The sequence below is a fragment of the Manacus vitellinus genome, unplaced genomic scaffold (assembly GCF_001715985.3).
Source record: "Manacus vitellinus isolate BGI_N305 unplaced genomic scaffold, ASM171598v3 scaffold_29_pilon, whole genome shotgun sequence".
NCBI classification, from domain to species: domain Eukaryota; kingdom Metazoa; phylum Chordata; class Aves; order Passeriformes; family Pipridae; genus Manacus; species Manacus vitellinus.
In genome coordinates, this window is record NW_021940207.1 from 3,017,698 (window position 1) to 3,045,192 (window position 27,495).

Genomic DNA, 27,495 nt, shown 5'->3' on the forward strand with positions numbered 1-27,495 from the left:
TTGGGCAGCTGCCTCCTGCCCATCCCCTTCCTACTCACTGCCCTGTGCACTGGGGGGACCCTCAGTCCCCATGGAGGAATGAGGGCATGTCCAGGCAACCCTGTACCACATCTTCTGTCCACCCACCCCAAACCCTTCACTGAGCCCTACCACATCCAGCCCAGCATCCGTCAAGGCAGGGAGAGCAATCCAGAGTCACGATGGGGCTGCCCCATGCCAAAAGTCTCCCCTCCTCTGTGCCCTCCCTGGCATCCCCCATACCAGCCCCATCCTGGCCCCTCACCAGCCCTGCCAGTGGGGGGGGGGAGAGTGGCAGAACTGGGGGCCAGGCAATGCCAGCCTGCCTGGGAACACAGACATCTGCTGTATTTTTCGCTGCTGTTTCTGGTCAATAAAGCACTGGATATGCCGGGCGGTTGCAAGGGGCCATGGCTCGTATATGGGAGCAGTGGGCAGCACCCCCAGCCCTGCCCACACAGCACCCCCACACTGCTAACATGCTTGTCTCACCAGTGTCACACCCCATGTTTATTTAACACTCCCTGTGCGGGTGGTGTAGGACCCGCCCCACGCTCAGGGTTTGGTGACCCTTTGGCTGCTGCATCCGGACCAGAGGTGCTTCAGAAAGCTGCAGGTGCCACACCGTGAGGAGGGGAGAGAACACAGGTCTGGCAGCTCCCATTGGGTGCCCTAGGGACACAGAATCAGTGGAAGAGGGGCAGGAGGAGGATGGGCAGGAGCAGGGCCAGGGTGGTGGCATGGGTGCCAGGGGCAGAGTTCCGCTGGTGGCAGTCGGTGTAGGGCTCAAGGCAGGCGGCGTAGGCCATGACATGGGCCACGTAGGTCTGCTCCTGCACCCCATGGAAGAGGTGGGCCATGGGGCCCTTGGCCAGAATGGCCACGTCCTCACCACCGTGGGTCTCTGAGTCAAGGGGCACGGCCGCCTGCTGCAGGTACTCGAACTGCACTGCAGAGAGTAGAGAAGGGGATGAGTGGGGGCCAGTGATGGCTCCCAGCCCCACCCCATCACCCAACCATGGTCTCTGTGCCCTCACTGGCTGTGTCATGATCCATGTCGGGCCGGTCGGGGCCTGGGTAGCCTGGCCCATTCCCATAGAGGATGGATGTGTAGTTCTTCCCATCAGTGGATAGTGAGGGGGCCAGACCTGGGGAGGGGGTGATGGAAGGGAAGGATCAGCCAAGGAAAGCCTGTATCACCCCTCTGGGCACAGTCAGGGTGCCGCAGAGCCAGCAGTGCCCAGCACAGGGCAGAGCCCCACCGAAGATGGAGGAGCCACGCAGGGTGTAGCCACCGAAGGAGAAGACGTGCGAGTGGTCGGCGGTGACAACGGTGAGGGTCTGTGCCTCGTCTGTCAGGACCCCTGCCCGCTCGATGGCCTGGTCAAACTCCACTGCCTCTGTCAGTGCCTTCTGGGCTGCCCCTTCGTGGTGGCCGTGGTCGATCCTGCCGCCTGCAGATGGGCACTCGCGGTGGGCTGGGACTGAGGGCAGCACCCCCAGCTCCTACCCCCACCCTGGGACACGGGACCCCCCCTCTCACCAGCCCCAGCGGCACCAGCCCCAACTTATCTTCCACAAAGAGGTAGAAGCCTTCAGGGTTCCTGCTCAGGATGGTGATAGCCGCCTCCATCATCTCGGTGAGTGATGGGTCCAGGGTGGTGTTACGCACCAGGCTGTACTTCATGTCCCCGGGTTCAAAGAGACCTGGGAGGGGACACGTTGGAGACAACCTCAGTGCCTTCATGTGTCCTGGTGCCTGCTGAGTCCCGGCACATGGCACATTTATTACCCATCAGATAATTCACACTGGGGTTGGCAGCAGCAGCCAGCATCTCTGTCTTGTTCCAGACATAGCGGGCACCCTGTGGGCGAATCCCACAGGGGGGTTAGTGGGTGCCTGGACCTGTGCCAGGGGCAGTGGGCAGAGGACGGTCCCTGCTGTGTCACCCACCGGCCGCGCCTCCAGCCATGTGTCAATAAGGTTTATCCCATCCTCCCGTATCCCATTCTGCTGGCTGTTCGTGGGATACTCAGGGTCTGGCGTCTCCACAGGGGTCATGTATTTTCGACCACCTCCCAGGATCACCTGGAGGGGGTGAGACAGGTGCAGTGTTAATGGGGCTGTCCTGGGGGGGGGAGTGTCTGGCCCTGCTGCCCCCGTCCCATGCACGGGCACTCACATTGATGTCGACGTTGTGGACCAGCTGCCAGGCGATGTCCTTGCATCCCTCCTGCCGTGCCTCCGCAGGCATGCTGGCGTCCGCATACCAGTTACGGTTCACCACGTGGGCGTAGGTGCCCGAGGGCGACGCGTGCTGCACCCGCGTCGTCGTCACGATGCCCACCGCCTTCCCTGCCAACCCCCCAGTCATCAGACCCCATGAAGGGTAACAGGGTTCCCATGATCCAGCTATGGGATGCTCATGGGTGAAAGCCCCCAGTGTGACGTCCCTTGTCCCTGTGGGGTCCCTCCAGCCCTGCAGCCCCTGTTACCAGCTTTGCGGGCTTGCTCCAGCACCGAGATCACCTCGTTGCCCGCGGTGGTGTTGCACTGCGAGTAGCGGGCGGCCGCGCTCAGCCCCACTGTCTGGTAGTTGCCCTTCACCCCACAGAGATAGGCTGTGGCTGTGCCCGCACTGTCAGGGACCTGCCGGTCCACGTTGTACGTCTGCCAAGGACAGAGGGGGTCAGGGCAGGGGGCAGTTGGCAGAGGCACACAGCGGGGTGCCCCCCCAGCACTCCCTGCTGCACTCATTGCTCACCCAGGGACAAGTGTGGGATGAGCAGGGACCCCACACGCTGCATACGTGCATCCTTGTGCTGCCAGCAGCCCCACGGGCATCACCATGGTCCCATGCCTGGGATCACTCTGGCCCCTGTCCAGCATGGTGGGATTTACCTTGGAGAGAGCCACGTAGGGGAAAGCATCCAGTGCAAGAGGGGTCTCAGGGCCCAGCTTTCCCTGCTGCTGCCCCTTGAGGATGCGAGTGGCCGTGATGGTGGGGATCCCAAACCCTGGGCGAGGAGAGAGGGTCCTGGTCACCCTCTGGACCAGGTGCCCTCCCCACACCCCACTCAGCAGAGCACTGGCCATACCAGCCTGCCTGTCAGGGGTGCCAACAGGACTCACCATCCCCCAGGAAGAGAATGAGGTTTTTGGCTTGGCCTATCCTGGGCTGGATTTTCAAGGAGGCGTCAATGGCCGCAGCTGCCTGCTTGTACCAGAAGGATGGATTCTCCTCCTCCTCTAGGACAGGGCAAACACCTGTCAGTCCCAGCTCACCAGCACCTGCCTCCCGGGGGCACACCAGCAGGGATACTCATTCCCTGGGCATCCCCATGCTGGGGCCTTCTCTAACGTGGACCAAGGGGTTCAGGGTGCTATTTGGGGTGGGAGGAGACCATGCAGGCTTGCACCTACTGCCTGGACTGGGGTTCTGAGGCAGAGAAGGAGGGGGGCAGCAAAACCAGACATGATGGGGAGTTATCTGGCAGGTGGGATGGGGTCAAATCCATGGCAATTGGGTGGTGATAGAGGATACAGGCGCTTCCCCTAGCCCAGCCTCCAGCGCAGAAACAAGCAGAAAGCCAGGGAAAAACTGGCTCAAGGACTCCAGAAAAGCAAAGTTAAACCCTATTCACCCTTGCAGAGCTGGGCAGCCCCTGCTTCCCTCCCCAAGCTCTCCCTGTGGCCAGCCAGGCTGATGATCTGCTTCCCCAGACACCACCCGCAGCCAGGGGCACCTGTCCCCATCCCTGTCCCCACCTGGGATGACAGCAGTGCTGAGCCCTGCCCAGAGGCAGAGTGTGAGGGATGCCAGGACCTTCATGGTGGGATCCGACAGCCCGATGCCGCTGGCAGTGTCTACAACTCCAGCAGATCCAGGGAGGGACTTTGGACAGGGACCAGCCCTTGCGGGCTGTGTGAAGAGGTTCAGCACGTGTCCAAAAGCCAAGTGTTCTGCTGGGCAGCTCGCACAAAGGCCGCAGGGTTGGGCTGCTGGCACCTCCTTGGCACACCAGCATGTGGCTGCTGGGGCGTGGATGGGCTTGGGGTGCAGACAGATGCAGGACAAAAGGATGTGCAGTTCTTGTCAGGAAATGCTGCCCCAGCTACAAAGCTGCAGTGTCAGACAGCGGAATGCCCTGTCCTCAGGTGCCAAGGGCAGCACTGGGCACTGGAACTGGGACAACAGCAGTATCAGCAGCACCTGGGGTCACTTGTGCATTGAGCACCCTGCTCTCTGCCCAGACTTTCTTGAGTAATAAATCCATGGATGTGGACTAAAACTCTGCTCCTTGCACAGCCCCATTCCAGGAATGTACCAACCCTTGTGTACTGTGCCCTAGCCTGGCAAAGCTGGGGAGGACATGACCTCCCCTCACCATCATTTCCTTACCTCCTTCACTCCAGTGCCTTCAGTGCTGGTCCCAGTGGGGAACTAGGAGCCATGACCAGCTGGGAAAACTGAGGCACAGGGCAGCACCTCAGGAGGTGACCACCATTATGAACCTTTGCACAGTGGACCAAGACAAACAACATGTGTTTTATTGCATCCCTTGGTTCTGGCCACAGTGGTGATCTGGCTGCCAAGACCCTCAGAGGGACTCAGCCAGGGGCTCTCAGACCCCCACCATGAGGGCAGCCACACAGAGGGCCAGGAGGGTGAGCAGGGTCTGTGGGGAGCACTGGGTGCTGTGGGAGGCCCTGCGGGCTGCCCTGCACCCAGGCTCTGTGGCATAGGGCTCGAGGCACGCGGCGTAGGCCATGGCATGGGCAATGTAGTGCTGCTCCTGCACCCCGTGGAAGAGGTGGGCCATGGGGCCCTGGGCCAGCACCACCACGTCCTCCCCACTGTGAGTCTCCGTCTCCAGGGGCACGGCTGCCTGCTGCCTGTAGTCCTTGTCCTCTGCAGTGGTGAGGGGAGAAATAGGGCTGAGGCTTCCCAAGGGTGGGGGGAGCTCCCATTACCCTGGTGTCAGAGCAATTCCTGCCCAAGTGACTCCTGAGCCTCGTGGTGGCACCAGGACCCTGTGTGTCCCCAGTGGCTGTGCCAGAGGGATGCTGTCCCCAGCCACCCTGTGCCTCCACCCCATTCCCAGCAGACTCCTACCTGCAGCGGGGAGGCTGGCAGCTGGACGGCCCCCATCGCGGATGTTGTAGCCAGGACCATTGCCATAGAGGATGCTGGTGTAGGCTCGCTTGTCCTTGGCTTTCTTGGGGGCCAGCCCTGACACAGGGAAAGACATTGTCACCTCACACCTCGCTCCACACCTGGGCCAGATCAGCCTCAGGTGGGAGCAGAAGGCTGAGGTGAGAAGAGGGATGCTCACTGCCCCTCCCCAAGACCCACCAAAGATGGAGTTGCCACGTGGTGTGTTGCCTCCAAAGGTGAAGACGTGGGAGTGATCTGCTGTCACCACAGTCAAGGTGTCCAAGGGGGAGGTGAGCTCTCCTGCCCGTGCCACCGCCTGGTCCAGCATGACGGCCTCCATCAGTGCCTGCTTGGCCCGCCCGCTGTGGTGGCCGTGGTCGATCCTGCCACCTGCACAGGGAACGCAGCCATCACCCTCATCCCCTTGGATGCCCACCTGCTCCCAGGACCCGCATCCCACCCCAGTCCCAGCCACACTGCCCGCCTGGAGCTACTCATCTTCCACAAAGAGGAAGAAGCCATTGGGGTTCCTGCGCAGGATGCGGATGGCCTTTTCCGTCATCTCCACGATGGAGGGATCCGTGGATGTGTTGCGGTTCAGCTCGTACCTCATGTCTTTGGGCTCAAAGAGGCCTGGGGGAACAAGGTGAGGAGGGTCCATGTTGGGGCTGCTTTGTGTCCCTGTCAGCACCTCTGGAGAGGGGTGGACAGGAGGAAGCATTGCCAGTGGTGCAGGCAGTGATGCTCCTACCCATAAGGTGGCTCACGGAGTCATCTTCGACCGCATCCAGGCCCTTCTTGTCCCAGACGTAGCGGGCACCCTTCCAGCGAGAACAGAGCCAGTGCCAATGGCATGTGCCCCACGCCCGGAGTCACATCCCCTCTGTCCTGGCACGTTACCTGCTTGGCACTCAGCCATTCAGCAATCAAGTCCCGGCCATCCTTCCTGGTGCCATTCTGATCTGGGTCCTCTGGGTACTCGGGGTCCGGAGTCCGCTTGGGGGTCATGTACATCCTTCCGCCGCCCAGGATCACCTGCCCGGGAGCTCAGCAGACCCTCCCAACACTCCTGGTGCCCCCTCCCTCCCGCGCCCGCTCCCCAGCTCACGTTGATGTCCGTGTTGTGCACCAGCTGGTAGGCGATGTCCTTGCAGCCGTCCCGCAGTGCCTCCTTGGGCATGTTGGCATCGGCGTACCAGCTCCGGCTGGCCGAGTGGGCGTAGGCTGCCCCGGGGGACGCGTGCTGCACCCGCGTGGTCGTCACAATGCCCACCGACTTGCCTGCAGCGTGGGCAAGGGTTTACAGGGAGCCCATCCAACCTTGCACAGCACAGGGTGGCCATGCCAGGCTCTCTGATAGGGTTGCCTGCTGCCCCATACCCGCCAGCCTGGCCCGGTGCAGGATGGAGTCCACCTCATTGCCAAAGGTGGTGCGGCATTTTCCATAGGTGGCTGCCCCACTCAACCCCAGAGTCTTGGCATTGGCTTTCACCCCACAGAGGTAGGCGGTGCCTGTGCCAGCACTGTCGGGCACCTGACGGTCGATGGTGTAGGTCTGGAAGCAAGAGGGGTCCAATTGGGTTTTGGTCAGGGGCAGCAGGAATGTCCCCCCAGCACTGCCCTGCTCACCTTGGCCAGGGCCATGTGGGGAAAGGTCTCCATGGCCAACACGCTCTCCTCGCCTGAGCCACCAGCCAGCTGCCCCTTGTAGATCCGAGCAGCCGACATGGTGGACAGCCCCATGCCTGTGGGCATGTCCAAGTCACAGGGTGGCACGGGCCAGGACCAGGGACAGTCCTGCCCTTCCCAGGCACTGCCCTGTGATCTGCAACAGCCCCATCTTCTCATCAGTCACATCCACCAGCTGTTGAGGGCCTGGCAGGGACCCAGGACACTCACCGTCGCCCATGAAGAGGATGATGTTTTTGGTCCGCTGTGCTGCTGGCTGCAATGCCAGGGCCAACTCCAGCCTCCTCCTGGCCCCTTTATTCCAGTAGCTTGGGGACTTCTCAGCATCTGGAGGTGAGAGCAGAGCTGGGGGTGTGCAGGGGCACTGGGCACCCTGAGGGGCTTCAGGGGCACACCCCAGGGGTCCAGCGTGGGCATCTCCAACCAAGGTGAATTTAGCTGCTCAAAGCCCCCTGGGACCAAGAATCCTTTGAGGATCCACATGGCCTTTGGCACACCAGTATTGCTCAGAACCCACCTGCAGAGAGGAAAACTGAGGCAGAGTTTGGCAGGGAAGCTCCTTGTGTCTCTTGGCAGAGGGGATGGGGTGCCCAAGCACCAGCCCCCATGGTGAGGGTGTAATGGCCGGGCAACTCCGGCCAGCTGCGACTACAGAGTCACTTGATCCAAAGTCAGTGACCAGGGCAGTGGGGATGGGGAGAGCAGGGACAGGGCCTGTTTTGGGGGCAAGGTTGGGGTCTCAGACCACCCTGAGGTGGCTGTGAGGGTTCCCCTTTGCTGGTATCCCATGGGAGTCGACAGGGTCCCCGGGGACCCCCAGGGAAGTGACACCAGCCCCAGCACCCCCCACCAAGGGCTCTTACCCCACTGTCCCACACGTCCCCTGTCAGAGGCTGCAGATGTGAGCTGAGCGAGGAAGCAGAGGAGAAGGTAAGTTCCAGGAGTAAGAGGCCGTCCCATGCTGCCCACTCCAGGTTCCTCCTGGAATGCTGCCTGAGTCCAGGGCAAGGGGACAGCCCTTTATGGCTCTTCCCAGTCCCGTGAGACGATGGGCTGATAACATTCCTGGACTATCTCCCAGCCCTCCCAGGGCCCTCCCAATGCTCCTGACACCCCTGGGGCCATCCCTGCCCCCACCAGTGAGGCAGGACCTCCAGGCCCATCCCTAGGGACCTGGGCACCTCGTGGCCCCCAGCTCCATGGTTTTCTGCAGGACCCCGGGGGAGCAGCAGGGGAGGGTGCAGGGCAAAGGGCTGCTATTTCAGACAGGCTGAGCCAGATTGGGCTGGATTTGCCTGGTTTTCCCCGAGACAAACCCAAGAAGGGGGACACTGGGCTGAGGGGTAGGGGATGGACATCTTGGCTTTGGTGTCTGTCCTCCAGTCCCCTCTTCCAGCAGAGCCACGCACTGCCTGTCAGGTCCTGGGTGCACTGGGGCAGCCCATGCCAGCACACCTGCACAACAAGGTACCTGTTGCAGGCAGGGAACAGCCCCATGTCACCAGTACCAGTTGGCATTCATCCATGACTGCATCAGGCCATCCGGAAAGACGCTGCAGGAGCATAAACCCTAGGGACTGCAGGTGTCCCTGATGGCTTTCAGGGCTCACCAGCTCCTGGGAAGTGTGTTCTACCCACTCCTGACCCATCCCAGGGCCTGATCCCCCATCCTGAGCTGGGCATCCCAGATTTGGCCAGCTGCTGGTTCTTGCCAAGGGCAGATAGGTTGATGCCAGGACCACAGCTGTCACCACCGATGAGGAAGAGTGATGCAGGGCTCCCTCCCTGCTTGGCAGAATGGATCCATTCCTTCTTGTCAGACTGTCTTCCAGCCACTACTTGTGATAAAATGGGAGATGTCAGAGCAGCCCATCCCCTCCCAAAACATCCTGCACACTGTGAAGGGTGGACATGGGGACAGAGAGCAGGCAGAGGTGCCTGGAGATTGCCGAGAGGTCGGTCCGTCTGCAAGGTGCTGGATGCTCTCTTGACTGGCAGGGAGAAGCAAGGACATGACGCTGCAGGGTCCCCAAGAAGGGTTAGGCTGGAGGACAAGGTGTGAGGGACTGAGCAGATACATGGAGACTCCTAGAGAAGGCTCAGACTGAGGGACTAGCCTCCAGACTGGGAGCTGGGAGCCCCTTTCCTGATCTCTCACGCCTTCTGGACATGCATACCTGGGGGCTGGGAGAGATGGTGAGATCACTTGGATTTCATAATGCCTGGGAAGCAGAAGCAGGGGGAGGCACCAGGCTGCCAGAGAGATGAGTTACTGCTGGGATTCCCTGGCTGGGGGAACATGGAGGGCACAAAATAAAACCTGCACAAGCTCCACGTAGGGCTGCTGACCCGGCTTTTATTACGTGACACACAACCCTGCAAGAAACCCTCCTGTATGGCCCCACAGCTGCATCTCAATGCATCCCCCCACATCCCACCTGGGATGGTGGAGCCAGCCCCTCTCCACTCCTGGGGACGTGCATCCCCACTCAGCCTTCACCACGGGCACCTGAAGCTGGGGATGGACACCACTGCTTTTAAAAAAAAGTAAGAAAGCATCAAGCTAAAAATACCCAAGAGTAGAAATGCTCTGCTTGGGGCAGGCTCAAGCTCTGAGCCCTGCTCCCAGCTGGAGTTAAAATCCAAACCAGAAATAAAACCACACTGGTTTTAAAACTCAATCCCCAAAGTCCTCATGGGTCCCTTCTGCCTCCGGCAGGTGCCGGTGCAGGGCCTGCGAGGTGAGGGAGCGTCGGGAGTGGGAGCACGTGCAGCCTCCTCTGAGCTCACTTCTCCAAGCTCGGTCTCTTGAGCAGGGCACTGTACTTGAGGGAGCCGCTGTCTGCCGTCAGCACCACCTCCACCAGCGTGAAAATGGTGATCACCTTCAGCCAGGGAGAGAAAGACAGAGAAAAGAGAGTTTTCAGGTGACTGACAACACACTAAGATTTGCTTAGAGCCACTCTGGCTTTTGCTGCCTCCACCAGTGTACCCATGGGGAGCCAAAGAATGGAGCAGGATGGATTCGGATAGCTCTGCTGGGGTCCAGGGTGCTGCTGGGGCTGGGGCTGGAGACAGCATCTTTAAGGGCAATACCATAGGCTCTGAAGCCAGACAGGGAACCCAAACCGACCTAAATGAGCCTCCCAAAACATCCTCACTTATTCCACTTGTGTTCTTTGCACAGTCTGGGAAGGATTACGGGCAATTATCCCCTTGGCTGTGGGTCCCAACCTCCCCTCAAGTCCGCTGGTGCCTTCCCCCTCCAGCCACATCATCCCTTAATGAAGCTTGGCCAAGTGCCAACGGGAGCTGCGGTCAGAATGGTTTTCCACATCCCACTGAGCATTTTATCAGCATCCCAGAAGGAGGGAAAAACCTGCCTGTGCTCCCACAGCGAGAGGAGACCCAGAAGGGACCACAATGGATGAGAGAGATGCAAGGGAATAAAACTCCCAGAAAATCAATCCTTCCTGTTCAGGAAAGGCACTGCTGCTGCCACCTCCTCACTCCTCTGAACCTAGCTCTTCCTGTGATTGTATGGATCAGAAGTGTAAGGCATCAATCCAGTCTGTCCTTGAGGCAGAGTTCAGGGGCTGGCTGGGACACTGGGAAGGGCTTTCCCAGGGCCATGGCCAGGCACCTGGGGATTTGCTTGATGGAGCCTGTCCCCAAGCCCTGTGCTGTAGCAGGGCTTGCTGGGGCCATCTGCTTGGGGCTGGCCCGCAGGAGGAGCAGGCACAGAGCTACCAGGGTAACCTTGTCCAACCCTTCCCAGCTCATCCAGTGCCAGCTGCTCCCAATTAATCATTCAGAGCAGGAAAATCTCACTGAGATTTAAATGTACTGAAGTGGCCAGCGAGGAGCAACCTGCAGGGAAATCCTTCTGCAGTTGGCTGCCCAGAGAGCTGCTGGCTACTGAGCACCAGCCCCTGTCTGCCCCAGCTGGCTGCAGTGCAGGAGAGGGTGGTCAAGGGGCAGCCCCCCAAATCTGGGGGAGTCAAATGGGTATTATCAGGATTCTCCCTTGCAATCCTGCCTCATTCCTTTGCTGAACTGCTGCAAAACAGCACAATTTCACATCAAGTTCCCCCGAGTCTTAGATCCACTTCATGCTCCAACCCTGAGTGATGCACACTTGAGGTCCTGGTCATCTGGGGATCACAGAGAGATGGAGGCAATAACTTCCCTCTGTGGCAGGGACAGCCAGCCCAGACCCCTGCACAGCTTCCCATTACAGCCTTCTCTGACATTCCCACTGCCTGGCCAAGCTGAGCTAAAGCAGGAAGCAGAGGCCAAGCACCAGGTCCAGGTGGGGAGGTGCGGTGTTTGGTGCTGTGGGATGTCTGGGAGACATCTAACGTGGTTCAGCACAGCTCACAGGGAACTGGCTCATCCCAAGGCAGGAGATTTATCAACTCAGGGATCTGCCTGCTCCCACAGGAGAGTTCTTGTGTTTTCTTAGGAGGTGTGGAGGGTTCGTGAAGGAGTTTCCTCTACCAACTGTTTGCTTAACCAAAATGGGCCCTGCTCATGCTGGGGCGTCATTTTTCATGCAGCTCTCTGCTAGGGTGTAAGTGATCCCTGCTCCTGTAGGAAAGCAGGAACTGAGGCCACTTCGGGCCACATCCAGGGAGCTTCTCTGAGCCAAGCTGAGAAAGGAAAGCTCAGCTTCAAAGCAAGGGAGGCCTGCAGAAACGCCTGCAGCAGCCGGGGAGCTCAGCCAGCTCTGACCGCAGCATCACCCCTGGGAAGGGAAGGGAAGGAAAGGACCGTGCTCTGTATTAGGAGCCCTAGGTGGGCAAGGATGGGCTGTGCTGGGCTTGGGTGGCAACGGGGCTCAAGTGCAGAGCCCCCAGAGCGGTGCAGGGAGAGGCTGGGATTCAGCCCTCCCATCCCCACCCTGGCAGCAGGCAGAGATCACAGCAGTCAACACAGCTGTGATTTTAGAGCGATGCCAGACAAAAGCTGGCAAAGAAGCACCACTTAATCAAGCCAGACAAATGCGATTGCTCCCTTTGATTGAGTTACCAAGTTAATAGATGACAGGGACACAAAAGAGAGATTTCTAAACGCTGTTAAAACATTTGACACTGCATCTCAGGAAGTCTGATTTAAAAAAATTCTCCTAATTGGGGCTCAACCCTGACACAGGGATGGAAACCCCAAGAAAGGGCCATTTCAGTGAGGGTGCGAAGAATGCCAGGATGGGGGGAAGGGTCTAGACTGGAGCTGCTTTAGGCCTGATCTTACTTAACCTCTTAATTGATGATCTGGAAAGAGGAAGTAAACAGCACATAATTCAATTCCTGAAGGAAACTGAATTGGGAGGCAGGGCACACAGGAGGCAGGGCAGAGACTGAAGGGTGTGGAGGGGTCAGATGTGAGGGTAGTGATGGGATGGAGCAGGGCTGGATGTCAGAGGAGGTTAAGACCGAAGTTGGGCTCACTGGGGACACAGAGAGACAGGAGGACCCGACAACCAGTGAGGCAGTCCTGCCTCCCAGACCTGTCCTTACAGACATCACAGGTGGGCATTGCACACAGCCTCCATGCCACCTTCATGGTGTTGAGCCTGTCCCATGCTGTGGGGGTTTTACCTGGTGCACAGATTCCTCCTCCAACTCCTCTGGTTCCCACATGAGTGTCAGCTCTGGCTTCTTCCCCACCTTCTGGAAGCGGAAGTCCAGCAAGGGCAGCGCCTGCAGGCAGGAAGAATATTGGGAACATCCCTCTACTCAACTCTCCTCCTTCACTTTGCCTGTGGATGGGGCTGATGCTGCTCTGCCCAGTACGCTCTTTAACAACCGAGATGCAGCCTGTGAGCCTGAGCCTAGCACGTAAATCAGAGGCTGCTGTGATACACCATCAGCCCATATATCACACTCTATGTCCTCTTTAAAGATGTCACTGCCAGCCATATAACCAGGTTATTAAGAGAGGATGCTGTCACCAACCGCAGGTGCTGGCCCTGCACTGCTGTCACAGCCCCAGATAAACCACCTGATTAAATGAAATGAAAACCAAGCCTCGCTCCCTGCCCTCGCTTCAGATCCATGCTCATCTCTGTTCCCCTGAATCTGGCTTTATTCCCTAGATTAGGCTAGATTAGCCAGCACGTCACAGGGAGAAGCTGGTCCTCAGAGCCTGGGCTGATCCAGACCCTCAGTCCCTCGCATCTGCCCGGGCTGAGGGGTGGAGTGGAAACCCCATGAAGGCTCACTCCCCTCTGGATGGCCTGGCTTGGGCACAGCTCTGCTGGTTGCAGGGTGCCACAAAAGGGTACCAGGACAGCCACTGCCTCCAGCGGCCCCAGGCTGCTGCAGCCATCTCTGGTGAGGCAGTGCTGGCACTGTCTCAGACTGGTGAGGTACTTACATTGCAGTAGATACGCTTCTGGATTCCAAACTTCAGCACAAGGACATCAAAGGCCTTGCTCAGGACACCCATCACCATGGCTTCTGACTCCAGAGGACCACATTCCTGTCAAGAGACAGGGTTGTCACTACACAGCAGCCCTCATCCAGCCATCCCCAAGGGGAGCCAGTGTCTCCAGGTCCTGGAATCTGACAGTGGTGGTTGCTGAGTGTGTCCCCTCACTGTTTTGCCTTTCCTGACGCCAAGTGGGCAGCCACAGCCCCCCACCTGGCAGCACCTAGGCTGAGCCTTCAGGAAATCCAGAGATGCCTTGAGGGAAGACAGTCTTGGCGCTTACCCTGACGAAGATGGAGAAGAAGAGGTCACCGCTGAGCTCCTGCACCCTCTTGGAAGCCATCTTCCGGTCATTGCAGTGATCTGCCTGTCTCTGGATGTCCTCTTTCTCCATCTTGATGGGGGAGCTGGCACCTGCAGAGGGGACAAGTGACAATGACATGCCCATGCTCCCCCCTGCTACAGAGCCATGCCATGGCACCCTGGCCCCAGGTGCCCAGGCCAGCCCCAGGAGCGGCCGGGCACACCCACCGAGCGAGGCGGAGAGGAGCCGGTGCACGATGATGTCGGCGTAGCGGCGGATGGGGGAGGTGAAGTGGGTGTAGAAGGGCACGTTCAGGGCGTAGTGGCGAAAGAGGGTCTCGTCCTTCACGACACCAGTGCAGAAGTAGAGAGCCATCTGAAAGGGGGGAGAAACGAGGGAAGGGTGTGAGCAAGGATGGTGGCAGGACCCCACATGAGGCTGGAGGGGTCTGGGTCTGCGCGACAAGAGCTCCAGCAGCCAATGGTCCTTCTAATGACATCCTGTGTGCTGATGGCCCTTCATTGGCTGCTCAGTTTGGGCTGTGCAGGGACAAGGTGGATGCTGCAGAAACTGAGCAAAAGGTGCAAAGCCACTGCAGGGAGCTGCTGGCTGCCAGCTGACCCTGCCTGGCTCAAGGACTGCATGAACTTTCACATCACACATGGGTTTAAGCATTCTCCTGCTTCTGTTCAGGCCCTGAGGCTCATTAGCCATCCTCCCATCTTCCAGGGGAGAGCCCAGCTTGTTCCATGCCCACCTTGGATGCTTTCCCAACAAGGAGCCTTGCAGAGTGGCTCCTGTGCAAGGCTCTTTGGTTCTGGGTCTGTCTGCAGGCTCTCCAAGTGCCTACCTGGAGAGCACTGTGAGCTGGGATAAGTGGCTCCTCCATTCACCAAGGAAGAGACAGCCCTGCTGTGATCCCTGCTGCTCCATCCCACCATGACAGCTGGGAAGCAGAGCGGATGGACTGCCCATCTAAACCAACACCAAGGCGACAGCAGCACCGTGTTGCCCAGAAGTCTCTTCAGCAGGAACCTCTCCTGTGTCATCCCTGTTATCCCACATGTTACAGCTTTTATTTTTACATCTGTGAAACACCAGCTCTCAGGACTGGGAAAACAATGGGGGCCGAGCCCAGGCGGGGAGGGGAGGCTGTGCAGGTCAGGGGGGTTGCGGCGGGGTCACGGCACAGTGGCGATTGAATGAACCCATTTAAAAATAAGAGCAAGTGATTTAAAAAAAACAGGAGTAGCCAGCTCTGATTACAGAGCTGTCCTGGGATCCTCAGTTTGGGCAGCTGTATCCTCCGCTCTCCAGCCCAGCAGCACAGCCAGCTCCTGCTGAGCAGCAACGCACTGATCCGGGTAAGTAAATAGAGCAGGTTAAAAAAAGCAGCATCAGTCCTGGCCTTATTATGAGACCCAAGAGCTGGGATAGGAGCTGTGGTGGCTGCCAATTTCCACAACCCAGAATTAAATTGTTTCTGATGGACTCTACAAAGTATGGTCTCCACTCAATTAGCTCGGCTCCCACCGAACGAGGCTCTGTTGGGCAGGGAGAGACGCCAAGCACTGGAAGCTGCTGCGGGAGAAGATGAGTGCCCTTGTGCAGACAGACAGCATGAAATCTCAGGGGATTTACAGGCACTTGTGCCAAGCTTCTGGGCAGAAGGGAGGAAGGTCTTTACAATGCCAGGCAGGTAGAAAGCAGAGCACCAGACAAAATCCCTGCTATAGGGATTTTCCCTTCCCCTGGGAAGGGTCCATCCCTGCCCTATGCCCAGCAGTGTTTCAAGCTATGCTCTGCCTTGTTTCAAGTTAGAAAAGATGCTGAAGGTCCTGTGCTGTTTGCTGTTGTCTGGGGCACTTCATCTTGATGGATGCGCTGGCCAAACCAGGCTACTGCAGGGTCCAGCACCATTCTGGACACCCTTTTGGCAGCTCTTGACTCACTGACGTTGGTATCAGCTTGGGTATCACAGCAAAAATACTCCTTTGCGCTGTAGCAGGGTGACACACTGCAGGGAGCCCAGTCCAAGCCATATCTGATACCTGTCCTCACCACCATGACCACACTACCCAGTGTCACTAGCCTGGCATAAAGCAGATGCTTTCTTATTAACAAATTTGACTCACAAGTGGTCTCAAATCCCCAGGGTTTGCTGCAATCCCTGGAGAACTGCCAGAAGCCTGGAAATAAATTAGCCCCAGCCAACCAGGGGCAGCTTTGCTCTCACGGACAGATTGAATCCCCGAGTGACTGAGCTCCTGAAAAATGGTATGTCGCTGCTCCTTCATCTGTTACAAGGCTCCTGGCATGGCAATCCAGGCGCTCACCCAGACACACACATTACCAGTTGCTTCCCATCTCCCTCCTCCTTCAAGAGGCTGATGCTTTGACCACCAGCATGCAGTGAAGATGGAAGACACAAGCTTGGCACAACGAGGGGTTAAACCTATGGACAGGTTGCTTGGGCTGATTTAGCTGCAGCCTTGTCCCTGAAACACCAGCTTTATCACTGGGAGCTGAGACATGTGCAGGGATACAGGTGACGACTCAGTGCCCTGACCAGACGGTCTCGCCACACCATCTGTCAGAGCCACGGCCCAGCCCTCGACACTGTCCCGGGCCCCCATGTGGCTGTGCTCCACAGCTGCCAACACTCAAATCTGTCCTCTACCCCATGAGGGACCGTGACATCCAGCAGGATGGGACTGATTCTTCCATCTGCTCTAATACTGGTGGCAGACAGCAAAAAATACTAGTCCCAGGGAAAGCTCCTTCCTCCCGGAAGCTGTCTGCCCTTTCCAAAGGATTCTGACATGGCTTTAAACTACCTGTCCTCTGCATTGAGCAGTAGGAACAACGGTGGGAATCTGAACTGCTCGGGATTTTGGGGAGCTGCAAGTCCACCCCACAACGAGTGTGGTCAGAGAAGAGAGACCACCGCAGTGCCATGGTCCTTCCCTAAGGACTGGAGGTCATGTGGATCCACTGCTGTAAGCACACACTGGGCTGGATTGGAAAGCTGCCCTGAAGACAGGAGGGCAGCATCTGCTCACCTGGCCGATGGCTTTGGGCAAGCCCAAAACTCCATTTACAAACTAAATTGCATAAGCATACCCCAGGATTGAGACTGATTTCTGCTTCTTCTGGTTCATGCACCACTTCCAATAATGACAGCACCCCATCACACACAGGAGTAGCCCCCTTCTGGGGAGTGCCAGCAGATGGGAATGCTGCTTACCATCCAGACACAGGCAGCCCTGCAGGGCCAACAGGCTCAGCTGTAAACAGGGTTTTGCCTATTATGGGAGTGTGCCTGGCAGCAGGTTTGCCAGGTATGAGTGGACCTGAACTGATGGGCACCTTGATCTTCTGATGACAAAATGAGTCTAATTCCTGCCAAAATCAAGTCTCATGGAATATTTCCTTTAAGTGCTTCTTTCTTCTTTCCCAAACTGTCTGTCAGGTATCTACTCTGTAAAAGACTTCATCCCCAAAACCTTGATATCTCTTTCACATACAGAGCTAACATGTATTCACAGGGCTAAATCTTAACAAGCGCCACTGTGAGGTATATCAGAGCACACCCACCACTTCTCCAACCAAAGTCTCAGGAGACCACAGAGGCAAAATCTCAGCAAGTCAGTGGGTCCCCAAAAGCCCATCTCCTCCTTGGTGCCACTGCAGAACAAAGTTGCATTCTCCTTGCTCATCCATCCTGGTCAATAGCCAGGCTTACTCCACGTGCTTCTACTGGCAAAGCCTAGGCTTGTGCCAGTCAGCAGGACCAGAGAGGGACTCCAAGGAATGCATATCACCAGTGCACCTTCCACCAGAAAAGAAAGATGTAACAGAAAGGACCAGAATAACCCAAAGCAGGCCATGGGTTCTGGGACAACACAGTCAGCTCCAGAGGACACTCCCCCCTCTTTACAAAGCAGCACTCCTGAGCTGGGCACATAGATGAGGGGGGTGATTTACAAAACAGCTTCAGACCCCAATCCCAGTTGGAAGAAAGCATTAAGTCCCTGAAGCACAGCAGGACTTCAGGCAACTGCTAATGAGTAAATGAAGCAAATAAGCTAATTAGAAGAGTGACAGTCAAATGAGTGATGTTGGGAAGATGATTCATTCCTGCAGTGATAAGCAGGCCACAGCAGAGAGACCATTTCCGGAACATGCCCCTTCTCCCTGTGGGGTAGGACTTCCCTAAAAACAGGCTGTGCTATGCCCAGCTGCAAGTGCAGCTGATGATTCACAAAAACTTTTTTTGATGTTGATAAACACCCAAATAAGTGTCCTGAGCTGCAGATGCACCAAACATGACAACTGGTGTCAGCAGCACAAGCCTCCATTGCAGTGACTGTCACAGAAAGCCACTTGGGCTGGAGGGAGACCAAAGGTTTTCCAGAATTTCCCTGATTCTGGAATCAGAGCAGATACCAGACTGTGCTTATGGCCAGTTCCACACCCCTACATCATCCTCACTCTTGATTCCTTCTTTGGACCAGTTGGGATACCATGGTGTGAAGAAATGGCACAAACATGAACCCTGGAGCCCACGACCAGCTCTTCACAGAGCAGGCTGGATCCTTGTGAGTCTGCTGGCACCCCACATGTAGCTTCAAGAATGAAATATCCAAACACAGGATGTCCCAACAGGGACACTATGGAGGATGAGGAAAGACTCAGCCCGACCCTGACATCCAGTGAAGCTCTGTTGCCCAGGGGATACTCCCACTGCCAGCTACACAGTGCTGGAAGCACTGGGGGAAGCTGCTGGCAGCCCCAGAGCACCATATTCAGTGTTCATTCACTCTCCCTGTGTGGAACAACCAGCTCAGTAATGCAGAAGGGGCGAGGATTGAAGACAGAGCCACGGCAGAAAGCTACAGCTACAGCCAGACGTGTCCAATGCTGTTCTCACCTGCATGGGCCTGGAGAACATGTAGGTCAGCACTTCTTTCCTTGCTCTGGAATATTTGTCAACACCAAATATTTCATTTAGGCTTTTCTGAAGGAGAAAAGAGAGAGCATTCAGTATTGGCATGTTATGGTGGTAGAGTGACCCAGGCAGACCTTACTGGAGCAAACAGCAGCTTGTCAAAGCCAAAGTCCTCCTTTTCCTGCAATTCCCCTTATAAGCAAAAGGTGCACATAAAACTGGGCTTTGCTGTGGTCCCAGCAGCCCTGTCAGGACTGCACACATAGTCCTGAGTACTGACCCACCTCCTGGGCTCAACGGCAGGGAGCACCCAGGGCACAGGGACTGCTGGCTCTGTCTCCAGTTGTGCAGTGTGCAAGAGAGCCCATAAACCCTCTCCTGACCTGTGCCTGGCTCCCATCCAGCTACTGAGAGCTTCAGCACATGGACTAATGGGACTCTTGGGAGATGTGGATATGGGAGGTCACTGGCTGGGGCTAGCAGTGAGGAAGGGCTGGAGGGTTCAAAGTGCAGGGAGAGGAGCTGAGTGAGCAACCCCGTGTCTGCTGACATAGCCTGGGCACAGCCAGCAAGCGGGGAAAGCAGTCCCAGCTGACAGAGGGGTGTGCAGGAGGCCAGTGGGGATGGGATTAACAGAGGATTATCCACAGTCCAGTTGCTGCGAGTAAAGAAAATCCTGGAACCTGTGCTGCACTGTTCAGCTGGAGTTCAGCCTCAGGACATGCTCAGCAGAGGAGTGGTCGGATAGCTCTTGCACTGGCTGCATCTGACCTTTCCCAGAACCGCTCTCCAGTCCTTTGCAGTCACCCTGCTCCCCACCCAGCCCTCCCTGAGACCTACAGCAGCCCAGACAGAAACACCCCCTTGCACAGTTACTTTCCTTGCAGTATGGAGCAAATTCCCTGCTCAAGACCTAGCTAGAGAAGGCAGAGAAGGAAATATGGGTGTCCCAGTGAGTGCTCCTGCACTGAAACATCCTTCCTATTGCAGGGAGGGCAGCGCTGGGGTCACCTGCAAGGTCCTTCCTACCCTGTTCTAACCTCTGTGCACAACATGGTAGACCAAGGCAATAGTGAATGAGGGAGGTGTTTTGTTTTGGCATGGAATAGCTGTCAGTTTTGCTTGGGCAGAGAGGGACAGGGAATAAACCACATGCTGCCACAAACATGCCATCATGTAGCTGCCCCCCTCTGCCCCCACTGCCCTGCTGCCCGCCAGGCCAGTGCACTCACCTGCAGGGTCCCTGCACTGCTGAAGTCGATGTCAAGGCCGACTTGGTTGCAAAAGTCCATGAGGTCTTTCAGCAGCTTGGTTTGGGGTGGGGGGTGGCGGCGAAGGAAGGCCTGCTCGGGGAAGAAGTGGTAGATCCGATGGGCCACGGCCATGTTCGCCAGCAGCATGAACTCTTCCACCAGCCTGCAGCATGAGGGAAACAACCCCAGGCCCCAGTTAGAGAGGGGAGTCCCCTGGCAAGCCAAGCCAGTCCACAGTGATGGGAATTAACACAGGGGGACACAGGGGGACAGGGGAGCAGCTTGTAGTTGCTGTCATAAGCACAGATTAGATGTGAGACTGCAGCAAATCCCCCCCAAATTCTCACTTTCTAGCTGAGGTTTCCCCAGAGACTCTGAGTAAGCTGCCCTGCTAGCACAGACAAGCAGAAGTCAGTGAAAAATTGACAGCTTAAATTAGGATAAAATAATCTCCCTTTAGGTCATTTTATCTCCTGAAACGCTTGACAAGCAAAACAAACGCCGTGCGAAAGATAGCATGAAAAACAAACACACATCTCTGTCTTCCTGGGCCAGAGAAAACAGTGCCTTGCTTGCTCCCCATCCTGAGCTCCACATGTGTGGTCAGGCCCAGCCACCAAGCCCTACCCTAAGCCGGCCTTCCACCCACAGCACAGCCCAGCCAGTCCCTGGGCAGGGCAAGCCACTGGCATCACTCAAGCAGGGCTGCCTTTGGCATCCAGGTAATGGTGAGTCCTGACTTTCCACCTCTGAATGCACACACATTGAATGTAAACCTCAAGGACTACACACCACTAAGGAAAGCAGTCCCAGCACTAGGGATCATCTTTGGTGCATTTATGGGTTGTGCTACCAGCTGTAGGGCTGTGTCACAGGAGACTTGTTTACCTGGGCTTAGATAAGCAGAGAGATGTGCTTAACTGGGCTTCCTGCTATTTGCTGCATGTATTCCCAGGGCTGCTAACTGGTGCTAATTGCCAAAAAAGATAATAGATTTACAGAAGTAACCTCATCCTCCCAGCAATGCCTGAGCGAGCTGTGCCTGATTATGCCGGCTCAGCCCTGTCCTCCTGCAGGCAAAGCAGCGATTTTGCAGGGCTGGCTGGGGGACCAGGGTTGGAGCCAATAATCCTGCAGCTCCCAGCTGCACCAGCCACTGCTGGTGAGACTGGCCAGGTGAGATGTGCAGGGTGCTGTGCTCCTGGGGTACTTGCTACAGCAGCAACACATTCTCAGCCTGGGAGTACTTGCCAAGAACTCAAAAGGGAAAGGAAATACAGACAAGCCCAGAGAAGGAATAAGTACCTGACAGTGATAATCTGCAGTAGAAATATTAGTCTTTAATGGGAAGGAGCTCCCTTATTAAGAGCCTTGTGGATTCTCCCAGAGTGTTTTGTGCCAGAGGCCAACACTTCAGACCCCACAGGGAGGGCAGGAGAGACACCCTGGCACAGGGGCAGTGTGGGCGGGGGGAGCAGCGCAGCCTAAATGGGAATGGGCTGCTCGCCCTGTCCTTGGGAACACCTGCCCACGGGGAGATGCTACCAGAGGCCAAGGGCTGGGTCAGGTGTGGGCAATGCCTGGTGGCCTGAGCAGGATCAGGACACGCTCCTGAGGGACCACTTCCAAGAGGGCTGAGCCAGGCTTTTGATGCTCCTGTGCAGCTGAGCCGGCAGATGGCAACCTCGGTCCCTCTATGGCCACCGGCTCCGGGGGGTGCAGGACAGTGCTGGGCACCCTGGGGGGGGGGGCAGAGGCATCCAGTGGGTTATGGCATGGCCATCCCCATCTCCTGTGGGTGACTCACCAGCTCTCACACCAGAGGCACGTGGGAACAGTGGCCTGAGGACAGGTGTGAGGCTGTGCCAGCCCACGCTCACACCTGAGAAGCCCTTTCTGCCCAAGCCAGCTCACAGGGAAGCACGAAAAACAGTGTGGGCTGTGAAAGGCAGCACCTCTCCCTCCCTTGGGCTTTAGTGAAATGAAACAGGGAGACTTTTCCAGCTCTAGCCCCAGCTACACAGATTCATGCATGGGCAAAGGTTGGCTATGGAGTCCCTGCCCGTTCCTTGAAATGTGGCCTCTATGGAGTGAGATGCAAACCCATTTTTAAGGACTAAGCAATAAACAACTGTGAACAAAATCTCCTCTTTGGCACAGATATAATGGGCTCATCACATGTCCCAGAGACAAAACCTGCAAGTGAGTGCTCAAGCAGCTCCTGCCATTCCTGTTTCTGTTGAGCACTGGAGTGTGAAGCTTCATCTCTTACCTCCAGCGACACTTTGGGCTGGATGCAGTTGCCACCTGATTATTAAGTGCTGCATTTTGTTTTACCACTCTGGGGCTTGGGCTTTTACAATTTCCTGGAGATATCCTTGTTCTGATGTAGGTAGTACTGAATGGAAGCTCATACCTAAGCATGCTCCTGCCAGGGATGTTTTTTCTCTTAAAGTAAAACTGACAGCCCATATCATCCACTTTACTCTGCAAAATCCCATCCTGGGGAGCACCCAGGAGCTTTGCATCCATGACAGGGTGTGGAGGATGTGACTGTAGATATTCAGAACTGAAAAAGTACTCTTGCTCTCTCACCCAAAGGCAGGGGCAGGCTTTGGGAGACACGTCTGCAGTTCGGGCTTTCAAGGAGCAGGTAACACAGATAAGGCTGGACACTGCCCTGTACCTGGGGGGAAAAGAAACCCCCAGGATCTGATGGGTTTGTTTGTATCAGCTGAGGTTAATGAACCCAGAGTGCTCTGAGAAGGCTGCAATGCCCTGTGGGCTGATGCCAAAACACTCTGCACAGACAGAGGATCCTTCTCATCTCTGGATCACTGTGGGGTCATAGAACTGCTCCCGACATTGCAGCAGTCCTGCAAGCTTGAAAGGGAAGAACAGTGTGGGGCTACTCCATAGTAACTCCTAGCCAGATTTGTTCTAAACATCAGGAGTTAGTCCCCAGGGAGAGGAAAGCAGCTTCCAGAAGGCACAAGTCATAGCTGGCTAATCCAGAGCATGTGAGAGCCTGCCAGGGTCAGAGAAAACAGGCTGGGGACAGCGAAGGAGCTGGCACCTGTGCCTGGAGTTAAGCCACGTCATTTCCCAGCAGAGCAATGGAGTCTGTGGCTCAGGACATGAGGAGACAAGATCTGCATCAAACAGCTTAATGTGGTGGTCTCATTGCACCTAAAAGGAAAACCTTATTCCCAAGAGGAGCTCACCCTGCATAGGATGCTGGTGACTCAGTAGGATGAGCCAGGGGTTAGGACAGCCCACAAAGCTGGCAAGGCTTCAGGTGCCGAGGAGGAGGAGGGCACAGCAAAGCTGCTGCCTTTCTGCCCTCCCCATGTGGCTTTTTAGTTGCACTTTTAGCTCACCTCCTCATCAGGTCTTCAACTCAGCAAGCACTATGCTGTGGCTTGGAGAAAAGCAATGGATGCTGAGGCTAGTGGGAGCAGAGGCTGGCAGCAGCCTGGATCCACACCAGTGCCTGGTGCTGATGTTACTGGGAGCTGTGCTGAAGCCCTGCTAACTTGTCGGCAGGTCAAATGACAAGAGGTTTTGGTTTTGGGGTTTTTTTTTCCTTTTTCTTGAAGCAGCCTAGCTTGGAGTCTGGCTCAGTACAGCTGGCAGACAGGAGTGTAAAGAAAAATATTTCATGGCTAAAAAAATGGAGACAGAAAGACTGGTCCATCTGAACACGCACTGAATGAATCCCATGTGAAACGCATTCTAACACCATCGCTACAGTTTCCTCTGGATTAGCTGAGCTATCCTTGGCTCCTGGCTCCATAAAATCTCATAAACAATTTGATCTGAACTTTTGCCCTTTCTGTGCTGATGTGAAGTTTCCTCTGCCATCCCACAGACAGGGCTAGAGGTCAGCAGGTGGCTGTCCCTCCCATAGGTGCCTGCAGATCCCAGCTGTCCTGTTCACCCAGGCTGCAGGAGGGAGCGTTTCCAAATCTGTTCAGTGCATCATTTAACATGTGCACATGCGAGAGGGAGGAGAGGGAGTGATGGGATGGCTTATGAGCTCTCTAACATGTACATCTCCTGTTGGATCTTTCAATACTCTGATTTTTCTTATGAGTTATGTGGGTGAAATTCATAATCTGCCTTATGCAAGAGGTTAACCTGAGTGTATGGTTTACACTCAGAGATGAGTTTCAAACATGACCAAGGCATACCAGTCCCTAACTCTCATCAACTGCTGGGGAGATTTCAGGTTCCTGAGGTGCTCTTAAATGCAGGCCTTGGTGCTTTTCAAAGTGTCCTAAATGATGGTCACAGCTACTGTAAGCAAAAAGCCACCTATAAAACCATCCAGCTGAAGAGGACTGATGTAATCTCAATGGCAGCCCCAAACCCAAGCTACTGGGCTGTAACTCCTCTCAGACAGCTCCTGCCAGAGCCAAACATCCATGGGACATGGGAAAAGGAGCTACACACTCAGATCCTGGAATTGCTTTAGTAGCAGCATTACCATTTGCTCTGTAAAAGGTTAGGCAGACACTTCCCAATCTCTTGATAGCAACCTTGAAAAAATATCGACACCCTTAGCAAGTTGGTTGGTTGATGGCAAATAAAATACTGGTTTCTTGTGCCAAATCTCTGCAGAGCGAAGTAGGGCAAGTAAAATGTCTATTTGGCTGCTTGTCTCCATGGCAATACAGCCAGGCTGTACAGCAGCCATCGAAGTGCCCACTCTCCCTGATTAACTTGACAAACGACATTAGCTAAGCAAGGTTTGCTGAAAGGGAAAGACAAGGAGTACTTTGTTTGCAATCCAGTAAGTGCAGGAAGGAGGCAGGCAGCTTAAAGAGAAATGTCACTAAAACATCTGCTGTTCCACCAGTGTAACAGACCCACAGGCTTCAGAGCCAACAGCAGTGAGGTGGGGCTGGACACATGAGCACAGCTCTTCCCCCATGCTGCCTTCTTCACTTCCATCCCCTCTGCAAGATGTAACTGATGGGTGCATGTAGGTGTTGGAAGAGTTATCACAGCTGAGGTATGAGAGACAAACCCAAAACACCATGCAGCTCTCCTATGGCAGGGTCTTTTGCTTTTGGTAGGCTGAAGAAGTTGGTCTTTTTATCATGTGTAGCTCATTGTGGAAACCTGCTCCCAAAGGGACAGAGCTGAACTGTTCTGATCTGGACTCTGAGCTCCCCTCGGTCCCTCCGTCTGGGTGAGCTGCCACCAGGTAAATCCCCAGTATCTTTCCAGCAGTTCAGACTTGAGCCAAATGTAACCACCCATTTCTGTAAAGGTTACCAAACTTCTTTCTCCTAACCCATCACAGAATCCCATCTGCTCCTCTCCATCTTGCCTCTCCCTCACAGCACGTGCTCCCTCCTGCACAGGAGGAGAAAAAAGCACAGGGAAAAAAGCTTTTGCTGCTCAAACTCCTTCCCATCTATGGATAGATTTACCATCCCAGTTCAGCATGGGTTTGTGCTTCAACCTGCAGTCAAGACTTCTAGTTTCTCAATCCATATCTATGTGCCTGCCTCAAGTGTCCAGCTCCACGCTGGGTCCAAACAGGGTTAGGGCAGTATAGCTTTGAAAGCATCACACTTGGTTTGTGTTTGAACCAAACAGAGCCACTGGAGGCAGCCCTGATGTGTTTGTGTGTGTCTGAGAGGGCTCTAAAGACACTGATGGATATATATCCCCTTGCTAAGGGCAGTACACTGCTGAGAGCCTTTGCTCTCTGCTGGCTTGGAGGGGATTATAGTTACAGCACACTCTCATAATAAACAGGAGATCTACAGCCACCTCCTGGGAATGGGACTCTAAATCCTGCTGCATTTGCCCAGAGAAAAGTCACCTTCCACAAAAGGGCTGCAAACAGTCCTGACACATCCAACAACAGCAGCAGCTGAAGGAAAGTGGTAAAGAAACAGCACCACGGTTCAACCAACAAACCCTCTCCAGGGTGTTAAGTCCAAAGACGCTGGATGTGGTACGACTTTTTCTTCTTTTCTTTAAATCATGTTCGTTTATTTTTGATTACAGCTCTTCCATGAAGCAAAGGAACTTGAGAGGTTTCTATAAAAGCTCTTCTAAAAGCAACATTACCTAATCCTGCATCTCCTGAGAGCGCAGCCAATGACAGAATCATGCTCTTTGGCGAGTAGCTGGACCAGCACTTGCAATGGCTCTTTTCCATGCAAAATTCTGCAAGAACAGTGTACTGCCTTCCTGGTGACACTCTGCCTAACCTACAAACAGGAGCATCTTCAGCCATCCACTCTGGAGCAGTACTGCTGCTTGAAGAGTTCTGAAAATCAAATCCCATTATCCAAAAAAACTGGATTGCAGTGTTACATACGAGGCTTGCAATGTTGGTGTGGAGCTCATGTTGCCAATGACAGTTGCCAAAAGACCAAAAGACCTACTTTTTTTCTGAAAGAAAAAGTAGTAAAAGGCAAGAACGCTGGTGGTTCCTGGCTTGATGAAAGTCATTTGTGCTCCTCTCGCAACTAGCAGTAGCCTTGTACAAAGCATAGCTGAATAATGGAATTACTCCACTTTCTGAGATTGCTCAATTAGCTCTTGGTTAAAACTGCTAACACTGAAACTTGATGAGAATAGCAGCTCTGAGGCAGTTTTAGATTCATTTCTTACTAAGCAAGAATGGCTTTTCCCTCTAATGAACTCCCTTTCTGGGGTATAAAGAATGCCCTTTTCATTTGTTATGGTGCCTTCCCAGTAATAGATGACTACAACACAAATGCATGGGAGGGTTCTCTGAATACAAATGTCACTTACAGACCACGCTCACACCTTGAGGCTGGAAATGCCATGAGACCACTCTCTTTGCTTTACCCAAATTATCTGCGGTACGGTGGAAAACCATTTTAAGCTCTCAGTATTGAAGCTGGCTCCTGAAGGCGTTTGGCATGATTAGGAATTAATTGCCTAAAGCCTGATGTACTGGTTTGCACACAGGGATTTAGACCACTAGAAAAACCTCAGCCTGAGTTCCTCTGAAATTATCGACGCCACTGTGCAGCCCCGTTACATCAAAGTGCTGCCCTGATCTGGCAGCACGATGTCAGGGCAGACGTCGGGGTGCTGGACAGCACAAGCGGCCCCAGAGCCTTCAGCACCTCTTGGCTCTCGGCTGTGTGGGTGAAAAATGCACCCTGCCTGGCCTGGAGCTCCTCACCCTCATCTGTGGTTTGTATGGAAGTCAACACCTGCCTGCCCTACCACCCTCCATCCCATCTTGATCAAAATGGCAATGGAAACACCACTGGACTGAAGAGTGAGTGTTGCAGAGGACACAGGCTCTGCGGGCTACACCTCTTCATTAAATGTTAATATATCTGCAGTCTGCTCCTTTTCATGCAAATTGGCAACAACCTTCAGACTCCTGGCATGACACTGAAGTGCCCCTTTGTGCCAAAACAGCACCTTCAGCTGCTGTGGGCCAGGGATGAAAGTTTAGACCTGCACCCATGTGCCGGGCCACACAGGACATGGAGGCACAACTTCAGCAGGCTCCCTGAGTCCCAGCTCCAGCATTCTCCACAATTTTCTCAGGACTATCACATTTTTGAGCCCAGGGCAGACAACCTTGGGATGGGGAAGACACCTCACAACCAGCCAGACTGGCAGTCCACATTCCTGAGACGTGCAGTCTGATATACCACTGGCTCAGAAAGCACAGCT

At 55.3% G+C, this 27,495-nt stretch overlaps 3 protein-coding genes across 4 annotated transcripts in view; all 3 read right to left on the reverse strand.

Moving 5' to 3' along the window:
• Nucleotides 1–544: 544 nt before the first annotated feature.
• Nucleotides 545–3,851, reverse strand: LOC103758252 (intestinal-type alkaline phosphatase). Its single transcript, XM_029960733.1, has 11 exons — nucleotides 3,788–3,851; nucleotides 3,152–3,310; nucleotides 2,921–3,036; nucleotides 2,515–2,689; nucleotides 2,202–2,374; nucleotides 1,973–2,107; nucleotides 1,811–1,883; nucleotides 1,577–1,725; nucleotides 1,281–1,485; nucleotides 1,056–1,166; nucleotides 545–967 (listed from the first exon to the last, which is right to left on the reverse strand). Exons 1-11 carry the CDS (start codon nucleotides 3,849–3,851, stop codon nucleotides 705–707), a joined length of 1,623 nt encoding a protein of 540 aa, XP_029816593.1. The 3' UTR covers nucleotides 545–704.
• A 793-nt stretch (nucleotides 3,852–4,644) lies between these two features.
• LOC103758311 (alkaline phosphatase, germ cell type) lies at nucleotides 4,645–7,834 on the reverse strand. Its single transcript, XM_029960734.1, has 11 exons — nucleotides 7,730–7,834; nucleotides 7,077–7,193; nucleotides 6,807–6,922; nucleotides 6,558–6,732; nucleotides 6,286–6,458; nucleotides 6,078–6,212; nucleotides 5,929–5,998; nucleotides 5,678–5,810; nucleotides 5,376–5,569; nucleotides 5,136–5,252; nucleotides 4,645–4,931 (listed from the first exon to the last, which is right to left on the reverse strand). The coding sequence occupies exons 1-11, from the start codon at nucleotides 7,824–7,826 to the stop codon at nucleotides 4,645–4,647; spliced, it is 1,614 nt and encodes a 537-aa protein (XP_029816594.1). The 5' UTR covers nucleotides 7,827–7,834.
• Nucleotides 7,835–9,208: 1,374 nt separating this feature from the next.
• The window catches only part of DIS3L2 (DIS3 like 3'-5' exoribonuclease 2), a 179,123-nt gene continuing 160,836 nt past the window's right edge, over nucleotides 9,209–27,495 (reverse strand). For both annotated transcript variants that reach the window (XM_029960788.1, XM_018075032.1), the window contains 7 exons: nucleotides 19,786–19,969; nucleotides 18,536–18,622; nucleotides 13,830–13,977; nucleotides 13,582–13,712; nucleotides 13,245–13,349; nucleotides 12,467–12,568; nucleotides 9,209–9,751 (listed from right to left, as the gene is read on the reverse strand). In XM_029960788.1, coding sequence (XP_029816648.1) covers nucleotides 9,653–9,751; nucleotides 12,467–12,568; nucleotides 13,245–13,349; nucleotides 13,582–13,712; nucleotides 13,830–13,977; nucleotides 18,536–18,622; nucleotides 19,786–19,969 — 856 coding nt within the window. In that variant the 3' untranslated portion in view covers nucleotides 9,209–9,652. The remainder of the gene's footprint in view (nucleotides 9,752–12,466; nucleotides 12,569–13,244; nucleotides 13,350–13,581; nucleotides 13,713–13,829; nucleotides 13,978–18,535; nucleotides 18,623–19,785; nucleotides 19,970–27,495) is intronic.

What these genes read in the sequence shown, in the direction of transcription:
- LOC103758252 (XM_029960733.1), bottom strand. Translation starts at nt 3,851, where the DNA reads ATGAAGGTCCTGGCATCCCTCACACTCTGCCTCTGGGCAGGGCTCAGC. An exon ending in GGAGCAAGCCCGCAAAGCTG is followed by an intron (nt 2,375 to 2,514) that starts GTAACAGGGGCT and finishes GGGGGTTGGCAG; the next exon opens with GGAAGGCGGTGGGCATCGTG. An exon ending in TGGAAGATAAGTTGGGGCTG is followed by an intron (nt 1,486 to 1,576) that starts GTGCCGCTGGGG and finishes GCCCACCGCGAG; the next exon opens with TGCCCATCTGCAGGCGGCAG.
- LOC103758311 (XM_029960734.1), bottom strand. Translation starts at nt 7,826, where the DNA reads ATGGGACGGCCTCTTACTCCTGGAACTTACCTTCTCCTCTGCTTCCTC. An exon ending in CATCCTCTTCATGGGCGACG is followed by an intron (nt 6,923 to 7,076) that starts GTGAGTGTCCTG and finishes ACATGCCCACAG; the next exon opens with GCATGGGGCTGTCCACCATG. An exon ending in CCCACATGGCCCTGGCCAAG is followed by an intron (nt 6,733 to 6,806) that starts GTGAGCAGGGCA and finishes TCTTGCTTCCAG; the next exon opens with ACCTACACCATCGACCGTCA.